The sequence below is a fragment of the Mus musculus genome, chromosome 13, assembly GCF_000001635.26.
Source record: "Mus musculus strain C57BL/6J chromosome 13, GRCm38.p6 C57BL/6J".
Lineage (NCBI taxonomy): Eukaryota > Metazoa > Chordata > Mammalia > Rodentia > Muridae > Mus > Mus musculus.
Genome location: NC_000079.6, coordinates 34,893,193 through 34,908,114, shown reverse-complemented (window position 1 = coordinate 34,908,114; position 14,922 = coordinate 34,893,193). Strand labels below are relative to the sequence as shown.

Genomic DNA, 14,922 nt, shown 5'->3' with positions numbered 1-14,922 from the left:
AGTTCGTCTGTTTCACTTGGACTGCCAGTAAAGGAGATGGTCTATATACATGCTGGGGATTAGATGACCAGGGAGTAAAGGTCCCATGAAAACAGGTCCAGAATGGCACAAGAGGGCAGACCAGCTCAGAGCATTATCTGGCTGTGGAGGAGGACAATTCTCAAGAAACCAATACTTCTTGCAGAGGTGGGAGTGGGAGAACACAGGGAATGACTAGGCGGCAGACAGGAAGAACACCTCAGAGCTCTGTAGGAATTAGACTGGCACCAGCCCAAAGCTCTTACATACTAGGCCCACTTCAATCCCTTTGGACATAGGATTGGAGATGAATTTAGCTGCTAGATCATCATATGGAAATATAAACAGTTGGAAACAGTAGCCCTATGGCCAATTTCTTAGAGGATATGTAAGATGCTACTGCAGGACAGGAATTTGGCTTGGTACAGTGTATTTCACATGCAGAAAGCCCTGGGTTTGACCCCAGCACTGTATAAATTTGGTCTACATTTATAATCCTAGCACTTGGGAAGTGGAGGCAAGAGGATCCGAAGTTCAAGGTCATCCTCTAATGTATGTCAAGTTCAAGCCTAGGTTGGGATACATGAAACCCTGTCTGAACAAAACAGGCAACCCAACTTAACCAGAAAACCTTGACCACAAAATCACCAGATGATTCCATGTAATCCCTGTTTAAAATGCTTAAGATTTAAAAAAAGAAAAAAAAAGTATCAAAACTGCCATTTTCAATTAGAGCAGAGGGGTTACTTGGTGAGATCGATGGAGAAACTTCCTGTGCTTGAGTCCTCACGATGAAACCAGATTGAGGACAGTGGTGTAGGAGACCAACTGGAGAGGGGACAGGGAGTAATGACAGGATATGACTTATTCAGAAAAGCAATATATACACCAATCTAAAGTTTGCTGCTGGAGGAAACTGGCAAAACAAATACACTGGATACCTTTAGGTTTGCCAGAGGCAACTTGTGCCATTCTTTCTGATGGGTTTAAAACACAACTCAATACAAAGTAACACATTCGAGCAAGTTTACGAGTAAAGTGGCTTTCTCTTAGGTCCACTCTTTAAGACTTCATCAGCTCTTCTGAGGTTGCGCACCATCAGATGCATGTTAAAGATCTTTGGGCTCCTGGGACACCCACCCCAACAAGCTACACTGCTCTTTTCAGATCTGATGTTAAACAGCTTCATGGCTACCTGAGGTGATTATGCACCTTCAACACCCTGCCAGCCCAAGCAGAAAACTGCAACAGGGATCTTTACAAAACCATTCAGAACCTCGCCACTGGATCTGTTCCTTAGTGAGACCAACCAGGCTAGCTTCAACTCCATCTGCCAGTTAGCTAATCAACCGTTTGACACCTCCCAATCCTGTCTTGCATGTGCTGCAGACTCTTAGTTATTTGTTACTTATTTCTAAAAGCTGTAAACATTTTCTTAAAAGAAAACGAGCGAGCAGAATTTAATGGTAAGTAGCCTTGACACAGCAATGAGCCAAGAAGAGATTAAACTCACTGTGAGGAAAAGGGAGAAGGAACAAGAACACAGCACTGGTGTTCTGGTACCCAAGGCTCTGAGAACAGGTTTTAAGCCCTCCACAGTTTTCCATCATCATGACTCAAAGTACACATTTAAGTCTCCTAAGATCTTTGTGTGTATGTATGGTTTATGTGTGGGCACGCACGTGAAGGCCAAAGGCTGATGTTGTGTCTTTCCATGTCACTCCACTTTGATTTCTGAGACGGTCTAATTCTATATGGCAGCGAGTCCAGAGTATCCTGTGTCTGCCCTCCCAGCAGCGCTAGGCTATAGGACACAAGCCAGTGTCCAGCTTCTATGTGGGTGCACTTTACCGACTGAGCCATTTCCGGAGGCCCTTCTTCTGAGAATCTGTTAGGTAAAGATTCCAATTTAGCTTTAATGCACAAGCCCTAAATTACATTTAAGCAAAGTTCTTTACAAAGCACATCTGCCATTTGTAAAACAAGAGCTCAGAAATAATACCAGGTATAAAGAAAATGCCAGTAGACGGTATGGTAGCAAGAGGCACACTTTATTAAGCTTCCTATTAAGTAGTTTGGGATCATTTGCTGCTACAACGTAAGTTACAACTCAAATGGTATCAAGAACAATTAGAATACACAACATTTTCTTAGGTCAGCTTCCGTATCTTGATCACTAAATGGAATGGCTCTTCAGAAGAACAGTCCCTTACCCTATACACAGAAGAAGAAAAAGTAAGGATGCTACAATGGTATGGCAAGGAAGCCCCAAAACAAACAAAAAACAAAAAATCCCAAATCTTAGTCAACTGTATTCAACACTGACATGGAAAAATTACAAATGATTTGCAGTGAACATTTATATTAGGACATTGCATGTAGAATAAATTCATGTTGAATGTATAAGAGCCACAAAATATTACCTATAGGGCCCAAATGCTACCATAAGGAGATATTGTCACATCTCACTATACAATCTTATCCAAAAAATACACACTCATTTCCTAAATAATTTAAATTTTAACACATGTAATTCCTTTGTTTCATTTCCGAGTCTATTTCTCCCTATGATGCCAGAGTAGACTAGAAGAAATGCAAATCTGGGGCCAAAATGAGAACATTACATTTCACTAACTCTGCTACATACCATAAAATATGTATTTTGTATCCCAAAAGTGTCCTGAGAAATTTAATCTTGTTACGGGGGGAAAAAAAAGATGGTAATTGCAATGGTAAAATAAAAATCACATTGTCTTTTAAAAATAAAATAGCTGAGGAAGTAGCCACTGGGAATGAAGAAACAGAACGTTGTTAATCAGGACTTGAGCGTAAATACAAACACCGGAAGGTCCTCGTTTCTAACAGAATGCTGCTCCTCTTCAGAACTGCCCAAGTCCCTCATATCTGAAGGTCCTGGAGAACAAGTCTGCCAAGAGGCCTATCATGACGAACGCTTCCTGGCTGCCTGCTCCTCCTTTGACCCCAGAAAAAATGCTTAAGAGTTTCTGAACCCTCCTCAAGGTGAGTGCATGGACTGCCCAGAATAATGTTAGAAGGTCTTTGGACTAATTGCCCATGTATATAGTGATTACGTGAATATCCACATATCTTGGTATTCTTTATTTCCTAAGAAGAACATAAATTTGCCTTTAAAAATTTCCTAAACACAAAAAAGTTTTATGGCCCTCAGGCTTGGTGATCTCTTGTCATTTCTGCTATAAAGTATGAAAGCGTAAACTTCCTGTCAGCTTCCCCTGAAGACTTTTCAGCTAATCAGAAACATGAACGCAGGTCTGTCCAATAGGATCATTCACAACTGACCTCAACCTAAGAGAGGTCTTACACAACTGCAAACTCTACCTCAGTGACATTACCACATCAAACAGAAGGACGTTTCTCTAGTGCAGCTCCCCGGTTCCTTAAAGGTCGGGAAGATGATGGTATAGTACCGCCTTTCTCACCTCCACAACACCTGCCATTACTATTTTATGTCTCTGACACTAAAAAGTTGGTCACAACGAACTAAAACAAAGCACAGCTATTAAAGGCGTTGACCAGCTTGTTAAACCTAGGCTACTTTTATGATTTAGGCACCTGCTTAAAGCCAAAGCATTAAAAAAAAAGAGCTCTGATAGGCCAGGCAGACCTTGAACCCCACATCCTTCTGCCTCCACTCCAAGCGTGCTGAGGTTACAGGTGTGGCTAGCACATGCAACTTGCAGGTTATTTTCAAATGTACACTAACCTGGCAGCTATTTTTTTTTCTTAGTGATCTTCAGGACCTAATTCTGACAGCTATGAAATGTGGGCTTTTTAGGACTAAACTTGCTTTTTACTTTCGAGGAAGGCTGTAGCTGCAGGAACTATGATATACAAGGAGCACTTTACAGATGGGCACAACAGCACTGTTCTTATACCACAGCAATGAAACCCAAACTGTAACGCTGAAACTACAAGTCAGACACACACTAAATGAGAACTGAAAAGATCTTTTATGGGACAGAAACCTTGGCTCATGTCTTCTGGCTGCCGTCATCTTCCAGTGATCTGCACCTAAAACACAAAGAACAAGTAACAAGCAACTTTGTGTTTTTAAAGAGCAAGCAAAAGCTTTGAAGGCATAAGATGAACTGTTTCTAGTGGAAATCAACTTATTAAATAACTACAAAATGAAGCCAGGAAAATCATCAGAAGAAAGCAGTTACTATTTTGAGTGAAAACAACTATAAAAGACCTGAATATGCAGCATATTAGCACCAAAGTAAAGTAAGCATGGTGGGAAAATCCCTACCCATATCGTTAAGGTGGACGCTGCGCCCGTGATGCCTTGTTTAAAAGGCCTCACTCTACCTGTAGCTGGAAACTGCCGTGTGTTTATTTTAGTAAGTCTAACCATGAGGAGACGGGTGTAGGTTCAGAGGTGGTTTATTATCTCATCTATCACCTTCCTGGCTGTGTAGTTCATTTCATGTCTTTAAATGGAGCATAACCCACCAGGAGAATGCTGCTATTCTGATATTCCATTCTTGAATGCACCAAAATGTGCATGCTTGTTGTAATTAGGTGCCTGGGTGAATAAAAAAATCCCATTTACAATGTAAAATTACTATTTAAACCCCCAGATGTTACTGTCCTCCCTAATCCTCAGGGAGACAAACAGTGAGTTGACCCACTCCCAAACAGTAAAGATTACACAGGATTTAAAAATCCTCTCTACCATCTTAAACATACACAATCCTTTGTGTCGCAAAACCAAGCCGATTTACATGATTTTGTTTTAAATTGCTGCTAAATGTTTATCTACACATGCTGTCAGAAATAACCTTGTTAAGAAGGTGAAGCTGGTGTCTCAGCAAATCAGACCCCTTGGAGAAGGCGTCGAATGGCCTGTGCCCCGTTTTCCTTTTTCTCTTTCCGCACCATCAAAAGGAAAAGTGAGAAAATAGCAGAAACATTAGTTAAATCCTGAGTTAGACCCCATAACCTACTACACTGAGGAATAACCTCACTACACTGAAAGCTGACAAAATTTGAAGAACTTTTTCTGGATGAAATAATTAAGACCTTAATTATTAAAAACAATTTAGAAATAAGGCTATACTGAGTTACATCTTTAGCAGGTAATCCTTTCAGGAGAAAAACAAAGACTGCTTTAACTATTTACAGTTTACCTGACTTACCAGCACTGAAGACAAAATCTTTTAAAAATGGCTACAAATGCCTTGTTCACAAAAGACTTTATTATCTAGTGATGCATACTGAGAACATACAGAGATCTGCACGGCCCACTTCCCATGCAGAACAATCTTCTCATTACAGTAAGTGAGTGTCAACTGTTTATGCAATAGACAACACTTTAAAGTCACATTTTAAAAGAAAAGCTTCATTTACAAAAGAAATAAAAGGTAAAGAAGCAATTACCGCTTTTAAAAAGCAGCTGCTTTGTTCAAGAGTGGAAGGTTTATGCCTGTATTGAAAGACAACATGATCACAAATAATGCAAACAATGAACAAATGAAAAACACTTTTACCATAAAGCAGTACACTTTCAAAATGACATACAAATAGTTAAAAATCTCATTATGTTGTCTATCTTTTAAATATGAGGACTTTCAGAAGTAGGCCTCAACATTTTAATTAGTAAATGAAAACTATGCAGTCTCTATGTCACTAAGAACTGTATTTAACAAAATGTATAAAGTCTATAGCAAGTTGATTTAAAAAAAAGTAAAGTTGATAAGAAACAGTACACTGAAGGCGCTCTATCCATCAAGCGCATATGCTTCCAATTTTAAATGTGATGACAGAACAGAAACTGTAACTATGCCACAGTTGCGATGCGAAAAAATAAAACAAGATCAGTTATCACACATGCAGGGAATTCTGCCACAAAGCTATCCCTCATTTTCAGTTATTCCAATAAAATAACATCTAAAACACTGGTGATGTTGATGGTTTAGCTTACCTTCAGTGTACTGAATGTTGTACACAACCTGCTTTAAAAGAGGAGACATCCCTGCAGGCAGGCTCAAGAAGGAACAGACTCCCTTCGGCACTGACTACACCAAGGGCATGCTGCTGTGGCCTGCACACACACACCTAGGAAAACGTGAATATAAACAGCATTTATGCTGGCCATTGTATCTGAAGAGCAAACTGAAGCCAAGTCTGCTAAAAACAAATCAACCACCCAGCACTGCCACTCATAACAGACGCTTTTGTCTTTTATGTGAACTGCAACCATATACATTAGCACTGTAATTCTGTGCAGTCTTGGCAATTAAAACATTTCTACAGTGAAATTTCACATAAGACACAAAACAGATTAACTAACATTTCTAAAAGAAATATCACCCTCGGTGTTAATTCAAATATATCATGCTTCCTCAAATTTGCTGCAGAAATATTTATAAGTTTATATACATTAATAATAAACTGCTGTGAAATTTCTTCAGTCTTTGTATTTAATTACTCAAACCCTTGGAGTTTCTTCATCTCATTTAAATTTTTTCCTGGATGAATGCATGCTGCAGGGCCTGGTTGATGCTAATTCGCTTAGCTGGGTCCAACATTAGGATCTGGTCCAACAAGTCCTTTAGCTGGTGTACTTTTTTACGTTGATCTTCAGGAAGTCGCTGGCACCCAATCAAGTCAGCCAACAGGTCCTTAGTTGGATTAATGGTGCTCATGACAGTAACTTTCTCCTAAAAATAATTTTTACAATGCATAGCTCTAAATAAGTTACATGTATGTAAATCAGACTTTTTTCTACCAAAATATTAATACAGAAACAAGAATACTTATGATGATCAAATCAGTTTTGAAACTGTTCTGTGGTTTTAACCTCCACATCTTTTCAAAGAGAATCAAGAACTTAAATGGAAAAGATCTGCAAATGAACCATGAACACGCAGTGAGCACCTGCAGCCTTAACTGTGCTTTCTGGCTTTATTCTTTAGTGGCAAATGAACCAGGTCAATCCAAGACTTGTTACTCTGTGCTTTGATAAAACAAGGGCTCAGGGTTACAGATGAAAAATTAGCAATTTTTGCTTGTAGGTTTTAGAAAGACTAGTACATGTATGATAGTGTGTATGTCAGCAATGCTGGATAAAAGTGTCTAGGAGAGGCGGTCACTCAGGACATGACTCAGCTCATGAGAGTCTGTGAGCAAAGGCACCGAGGCCTGCTTGAACCAGGGTGCCTCTTACCAAGAGTGGACTCACAGGGAAAACAAAAATGCTGAAGAAGGCAGAGTTCATATGACGGAGAGCTTGACTTATAACTGCAAATCTCACCAACGGCAATTTAGAAGATATTTGGGAAGCCAGACCAAGGCAATCTAAGGAAAGGGTGGCAAGGACCTAAATATGAACCGACTATCACTTTAGAGAAATGTCTTAAATCCCTTCATTGTTCTCATAGCCTGATGGGTTTTATTCACAAATTGGTAGCAAAGGGATCTATCTGCCTGTTCTGTTGTCACTTTAGAAGCAGCCACAGCTCCACAAACCACACAGAACTCCCTCCCTCTGCTCTAATAGAGCATAGAGCGCAGAGGTAGGGCACTGAGCTAACTAGTAAGTGTGAATCCCCGTCTCAGTCCCCACACTGAAAAGCCAAGCAACACACGTAAGCCAGACTTACCCTCTCTGTCACTTTATCAACCTCTATGTACATGAAGTTCAGATTTTGGTCAAAATGTTGATCTTTGAATACACCTTTCCGGATCATCTAAAAACAGAAACAAATGGCTTATAAACTACTACAAATCTTGCCTGGCACACTACCAACTCTCTGTAATAATAATTCACACATGCATTATTTAAGACTTTCTTGCTGTACTGAGAAGCAAGAGCTCTTAGCAAGTCTGCAGTGCTTAGCCACCTTCTCTAGCGCACTCAGTGACACGCTAACTCTAATGTGCAGCTCTGTCCATCCTGTCTACACAGCTGCATTCTTTCTCACTGCCCTTGACTGGTGAGAACTGAAACACCGGCAACAAGAAAGGAGCTCCAGTGTCCGCACAGCCGCCACGCACACTGAGAGCTTTACTTCTTCATCGCTACAGTCTAGGTGACAAAGTCTCAGTCTACAGGAAGGAAGTTAGCCTACCTTATTTGGCATTTTTCCTTTAAGGTCCATGGCGAGCTTCAACATATGGTTATTAGTTTTGCCAGGGAATAAGATTTTTCCAGTGTAGAGTTCATATAAGGTACAACCTACAGACCACATATCGATACCGTAGTCATAGCTTTTACCTATAACTAAAAACAAAATGGAGGTTTTAATACATGAGGATAAGAATGAGCGACTCCTTAGATTTTATTTCCAGTAATGGGGCTACCTTAGCTTGAACTATAGTCAAATCCATAATATCGTAGCTTAGTTTCATGTTTTTTTCCCCACCAATTCTAAAGAGATACTTTAAAAAACAAAAAACAAAAACAAAAACAAAAAAAGCAAAAAAACAAAGAACTGCCAACAGGTTTAAAAACAGGGAAAGGAGAGGAACTGGAGGGACAAGAACAGACGCTTCTTTCTCCTGTGACCTTTGCTGGAGGTGCTAGTCAATCTCAACCCAGGCACCAGGAAGAGAAAAACCAGAGGTCCCATACAATCCATAAAGGTGATAATCAGACCTTGAACAACCAAGAGCAGTCTTCTAAAGTCGAGGGTTTCCACAACTGTTTGCTACTCTTGCTCGACATGACCAAGACTCCTGTCACAACTACCTTCATGCCACCTGAGGAGGAGGATGAGCTCGCTAACTCGTGCAGCTGCTGAAGTGTGATGGAAAACAGTGCTTAGACAGGGCACACGCTGCTTCCACCAGAGGATGGCCCACGTACGACAACACTCTAAGACACTTACTGATCTCCGGAGCACGATAAAATCTACTGACAAGATAAGGCGTAATGTCATTATCTGCAACATGTGAGGCCGATCCAAAATCACAAAGTTTTAAAATTGTTTTGGATTCATTAACCTGCAAAACATTTTTTAAGAAAATTCAATTCATGTCAGGAATAAACAAATTAAAATTGTCTTTATGAATTTAAACTAATCCCTATGCTAAGAACAAAAAATCACTTCAAAATTCCTTTTCTATTATATTATACAAGTTTCTAATTATAAAAGTGTTTGTTCAATACTTTATTACAACTACAGTAAGACTTTTTTCCCTGTGAGGAAACACAGGGAATGCCAGGTGCAATACATTTTACTTAACTGTATTTAAAATCTCATTTTATGAGGCAAAGCATTTCTAAACTCCCCTTTAATGCTTAAAGTCAAGTTACTTTCTACAAGAGCACGAGAACATTTTTTAATAGAAAAACCTCTGACTAAATCGAATTCCAGTTGCCAGGAGATTCCAATGGCAATCAAAGGAGAGCGGCCGGTGACTAAGCACTAGTGATCCCTCGTCAGTCACCTGGATTACATCACCCGAAACTGTCACCACTTTAAGTCTGAAAAATACTAAATCCCTTCAGTAGGAAGTGTTAGCAAGACAACATTAACCCTACCTAACAAAACTGATAAACATGACCTCTGTACTAGTCATCTGCTCTCCTCTCCTTGGTAAATACTCCCACATACACAGTGACAGTGACATCTGCTGAGAAAGGCTGGAGCTGCTCCATGACTGCTGCCACTCATGACCAGAAGCATGTTCAGGATTAACAAGTGAAGAGAATTCATATTCCAGAGTCCCTTCCCCCCTTCAAAAGAGACACATACAAATTCTCAGTGGGGACTTGAACTTGGCCTACTGTACCCATCCCCATGACAATGAATAGTTTAACCAGCTCTAGTACTCTCTGGGGGAGGAAGCATTATCCTCACAAAGTAGAATCAGTGTAAACAGACTAGACTATCAGTGGGACCCACAGAACTAAGTTCCTAGCCCCCGCCCAAGACAGTCTCTCTATGTAGCTAACTTTGGCAGGCCTAGAACTCATATATATAAACCAAGCTGGCCTTGAACTCACAAAGTCCACCTGTCTCTGCCTCCAAGTGCTGAGATTAAAGGCAAGAGCCACTAAGGCCAGCCAAACACAAATTATTTTAAACTACAACACGACATCAAGACCAATTTTCTTACTTTGGAGACCAGTAGAAAGTTGTCTTAAAATGGTAAATAATTTTCTAATAAAAAGAAAACTAAAAAGCAAACAATCCATGAAGCTACCGAAAAAGTTGTAATACCTGCTGTGCCACACCCAACCAACACCCACCCCACCCTGCATATATGCACATGCACAGGCACACACACTTTTATTTGCAATGCAGCTTCTATTCTCCATGAAGAATGCTGCACATTATGTGGTTAAATCCAGGCTAAAAACATTGGACTGTCAGAAGTGAAATCAGTTCCAGGTGTCCTGAATTTTGTTTTTCCCCCAAAGAAGGAATATTTAGTTTCCAAACCTCATGTGCAAATCTAAACTAACACTGATTAAAAGAAGAAAGAAGGTGTTAAGAACAAAAGCTTCTCTGGGCGTGGTGGTGCACGCCTTTAATCCCAACACTTGGGAGGCAGAGGCAGGCGGATCTCTGAGTTCAAGGCCAGCCTGGTCTACAGAGTGAGTTCCAGGATAGCCAGGGCTACACAGAGAAACCCTGTCTCAGAAAAACAAAACAAACAAACAAACAAAGAAAAGAACAAGAGCTTCTAGGGCACCGTCAAACATCAAAGCGCACAGCACTACACAAGTGTGTGCTGTGTAACTGTCTAACCTGCAGGTGTTTATTGTATATGTGTACTGTTTTTCACAACTTTTTTCAAGAATTCTAGAACTGATTTAAAATAAAGCATGCATTAAACAAACAAAAACAAACAAACCCAGAGGTGTGAGGGCTAGAAAAATATTTCAGTTGTTAAAAGGCTTCTGATCCCAGAGGAAACTGGTATGAGGGTGGTATTTGGTTCCTAAAACTCACATGGCAGCTCACAACTGTCTACAATTCCAGTCCCAAGGAATCTGTGGACATTCTACTTACCGTGTGTGTGTGTGTGTGTGTGTGTGTGTGTGTGTGTGTGTGTGTGTGTGTGTATACATACATACACACAGGCAAGACACCCACACACTTGAAGTCAAAATAAAGAGAAAAAAGGAAAAAGAACACTGGAAAGAAAATACATGTTGTAGAACACATAGCTGGCAGACGATCAAGCAACTGACTAAGTTGTGACTACGCTTCAGAATGCGAATACCACAGAAAGGTGAGGGGCCAAAGAAGGTGGAGGTATGCATGCTTCTGCATTCATGCTATCACCAGGATGACCTATCTCTGAATGTCAAAAATATCAGACAGTGTGAAATCTGATTGCACTACATGAGAAATTACTAACAAGAGATGTCACAACTTCAAAGGAAGGCCTTTTAACAACACGTAGCAGGAGCTGAACCTTACTGCTTGGGTCCCCAGAAACCACCTTCAAAGGAAAAAAAAAAAAAACCAGCAAAACAAAACCAAAATAAAACAAAACAAAAGTATCTGTAATCTCAGCATGAGATTTGGGCAACTGGGGCAAGAAAACAGTGAGTTTGAGGCCACTAAAAAACAGACTGGATTTCGAAATACCTAGTGAACCAAAAAAGCACCTTTTAAACTCCAAATAGCTGCTCGGCAGAAAGCAGTTCCTGTGTCCACAAGACACAACACAGAGCACCGAGCATCCTCCTCCTGCTGCTCAAGGAGACCATCACCATCATTCTTGGGTCACTCCACACTATAAATCCCTCCACCAACATTTAAAAAGGGATAACAATTCATTTCCTCTTTCCTCATAGTTTTCTATGAAATTCACTGCTCAATTTCAAACAAAGATAAAATTTGGCAAGTATAATAGAGTCATTAAACACGAAATTATATTAAATGTTATCTTATAGTATGACAATAATCCTATTATTAGTTAGTAGGAAGAGATATGGATATACACACAAGGTGGCGTGGTTGCTTGACTTACCAGAATATTATCCGGTTTGATATCTGCATGTAAGATATTACATCTTTTAAGGAGTTTCAATGCCAGGAACAACTGCTGACTGTACGATCGTACAGCCTTAATATGGAGACCGACATCCTTACCATATTTTTTTAATACCTCTCGCAAATTCATACTTTAAGGAGAGAAAAGACAAGAGAAAATGGGGTCAAAAAACAAACACAAAAGGCAAAAATACTTTCAAGCACAAAGTAAAATCAAGTGCAAAATACAACTTATATAATTGTTTGGGACCCTTATTCAGAATGCCTGATAAATTATTTGGCACTGAGATGGGAGAATAACACTATGCCCATAATACAGCTTCCCAATAAACTTTCAAAATAAACAAAGGAAGAACTATATTACTCGAGAAAGTCTTCACCTGAAAATACAACTCAGAAGCCATATTGCTGAAGGTCAAACTGGTATCTGTCCCTACCACTCCAGCTGACCTGCAGGGTACCTGAGGTTTCTTACTGTCTGCCACCCAGTACAGAACTCTATGCTCTACATGCTGATGATTTTCAAGATAATACAATGAATAAGAAGAACCAACAGGAAAATTAGCAGTTCCTCGAGAGCATTTACCCAGCATGAGGTTGCTAGACAAACTACAGGAGCAATTGACTGTTCTGGTCCTTACCTGAGAGGTTCAAAGACGAGACAGAGGTGCTGTTTGTGGTAAAAGTGTCTGAAGAGGCGCAGGCAATGGAACTTGTCATCAGGATCAGCATCATTAAGTTTTTTCAAGAATTCTAGCTCTTTTAAACCAGTCTTTTGCCTTCAATGAAAAAAGATTAGGACACAAGAATTTAGGAGTAGCATCTGTTAGACACGGCCTATACACTAACTACCTAAGTGTTATTTAATTCAAATTTTTTAAATCTCATTATATCTTGATATAATCATTATTCTGGTTCTTCTAAGAATGTAATTATTGGGCATGTCTCCCTAAATATAACTTTACTATTGAAAATCTGATTATAAGCGGTCATAAACTGCATCTAAAAAGTGAGTGTTTACAGTACAGAAGGTTAGACTTTCCAGCCAAATATATCTTTCTAAACCTAGGACAGTCAAACACTTGAAGAAAAATCTGTAATACTTCTAACATTTGAAGGCCAGTGAAAAGCTTTAAATATATGGGAATGGCAATTATTTATGCTTACGAAAGAAAAAAGCCAATAATGACAGACACAAATAATTCCTGTCAGTAGCTCACGAATCATTTTGATTTGCTGGTTGCTATGTGCTCAGTAACAATTCATATCCTTTCACATCTCCTTTCTAGATTAAGGCTGTCAGAGCAGAAGATGGCATTAGGCATTAGGCATAAGGAGAGGGTAGGGGGTCTAAGGACATACTGGTACAGGGTAGGTACTGAAATGACTTTGACATAATAGAACTTCCCATGTAACCCATGGCTCTAAATTTAAAATCCTAGAGTCAAAATTATTTTCTAAGAGTGTTAGTAAACTAAGACTGTTGTTGTTGATTGTGTTCCGTTCTGAGCTTACATGAGTTCATTGTTCCTGATGATCTTTACAGCCACTTCCTGGTTGGCTCTCGCATTATCCCTGGCACGCACAACATTGCTGAACACACCCTGCCCAGTGTAGCCATACACATTATAACGTTTATCTAGGACTTCCCCGATGTTCACACCTAAAACCAAATTTAAAAATTAAAGATATGATTATGAAAATAAAATCTAGAAGTCATTTACACATTGGAGTTATTTAAAATTGGATCAAATCTCCACTGTTTCTAATACATGATGGAATCCAGGCACCGCCTCCAATGGTCATCTCAGAATGTGACAGGAGCCGCATTCCTAGTTCAGAAACTCTCAGCGGTCCTTGGTCCTATCCATTGCTGACAATTTTATAAACATTTCACTGAGCTGTCTTCCACTGTAGTACTGCATGACAAAGACTTCCATGACCAGTACCTGAGTTCCTTTGTACGCTACTTCTCTCGACTTATAATAAAAAGATGTTCAAGTGGTAGACCTTCTTCTCTAGAGAATTTACTCATGCCTGAAAACATCTACATACAAATTTAGGCTTCCTTTAATTAATATGTAGTGCTTCTGGGATGCTGACTGGAATATAACAAAAACTCACATGCTGTGACTAGCTCTACCATACCTTTCTATAAAGAGTTCAACAATGTGTGATTATCTGAGCAGTGTACTTTTATGGACTTGCACAATGAATTTTAAAGTTGATGAGAAATGCAAACTTACGGTAATAGCCTTCTGCATCTGTCCAATTATCTCTGAGGTTGGGATTTTCTTTGAAATCTTTCCCAATGCCAGCAGCTCGGAGACGAGCACTCTGAAATTAGGGAGGAGACCAGATGATTGCACACTTAAAGTAACTCCTTAATAACAAAAATTAGTAATACTAGCATTTTATTATATTATTTGACTGTTACTATTGCTTGTATACAAATTCAAGGTAGCCAAGGTAAAATTACCAAAATGTCTTACATCTTAAATAACAGGAAAAATATTTTAAAAAGATTTCCAAAAGCTTTTGGGCTTGATTAGGCACTAAAAATTAAAATAAAAGTTCAAAATCAGATCCAATTTCCTTTAGCTGACGGGCCAGACGAGAGAAACTCCTACAGACCGGAACTCATTTAACCAACGACAGTGTCCGACATTACCTACCGATTTGCATCATTTCCTTCTCTGCCTCCCTGTCCATGGAGACATTTGTACCCTTACCACACAGGCATGAAATGTAGTAACATTCACTGGCTGTACTAGGTTGAGCCTGTGTGGAAAATTAAAAATAACAACATCTATCTAGTATTTGTGAATAACCCTATTCCATATTATTCTCCATGCTACCCAGAAGGTCCTGCAATAATGCTGTAATTTATTAAATGCCCCCAACC

General features: G+C 39.5%; 1 protein-coding gene across 30 annotated transcripts in view; it reads right to left on the bottom strand.

Moving 5' to 3' along the window:
• Positions 1-2,050: 2,050 nt before the first annotated feature.
• Positions 2,051-14,922, bottom strand: part of Prpf4b (pre-mRNA processing factor 4B) — a 31,245-nt gene continuing 18,373 nt past the window's right edge. For 2 of the 30 annotated variants that reach the window (NR_165079.1, XM_030247201.1), the window contains exons 8-20: positions 14,264-14,354; positions 13,533-13,680; positions 12,659-12,796; positions 11,995-12,148; positions 8,892-9,006; positions 8,133-8,284; positions 7,665-7,751; positions 6,442-6,722; positions 5,984-6,117; positions 5,440-5,485; positions 4,842-4,928; positions 4,026-4,071; positions 2,051-2,232 (exon numbers count right to left, since the gene is read on the bottom strand). Coding sequence is in view for 26 of the 30 variants with exons in the window: in XM_030247198.1 (XP_030103058.1) it covers positions 6,519-6,722; positions 7,665-7,751; positions 8,133-8,284; positions 8,892-9,006; positions 11,995-12,148; positions 12,659-12,796; positions 13,533-13,680; positions 14,264-14,354 (1,089 nt within the window). In the remaining 4 variants the exon portion in view is untranslated. Of the gene's footprint in view, positions 6,723-7,664; positions 7,752-8,132; positions 8,285-8,356; positions 9,007-11,994; positions 12,149-12,658; positions 12,797-13,532; positions 13,681-14,263; positions 14,355-14,692; positions 14,799-14,922 lie in introns of those variants that run through there. The other 28 variants (XM_017315441.2, XM_017315430.1, XM_017315440.2 and 25 more) reach the window with 27 other exon arrangements.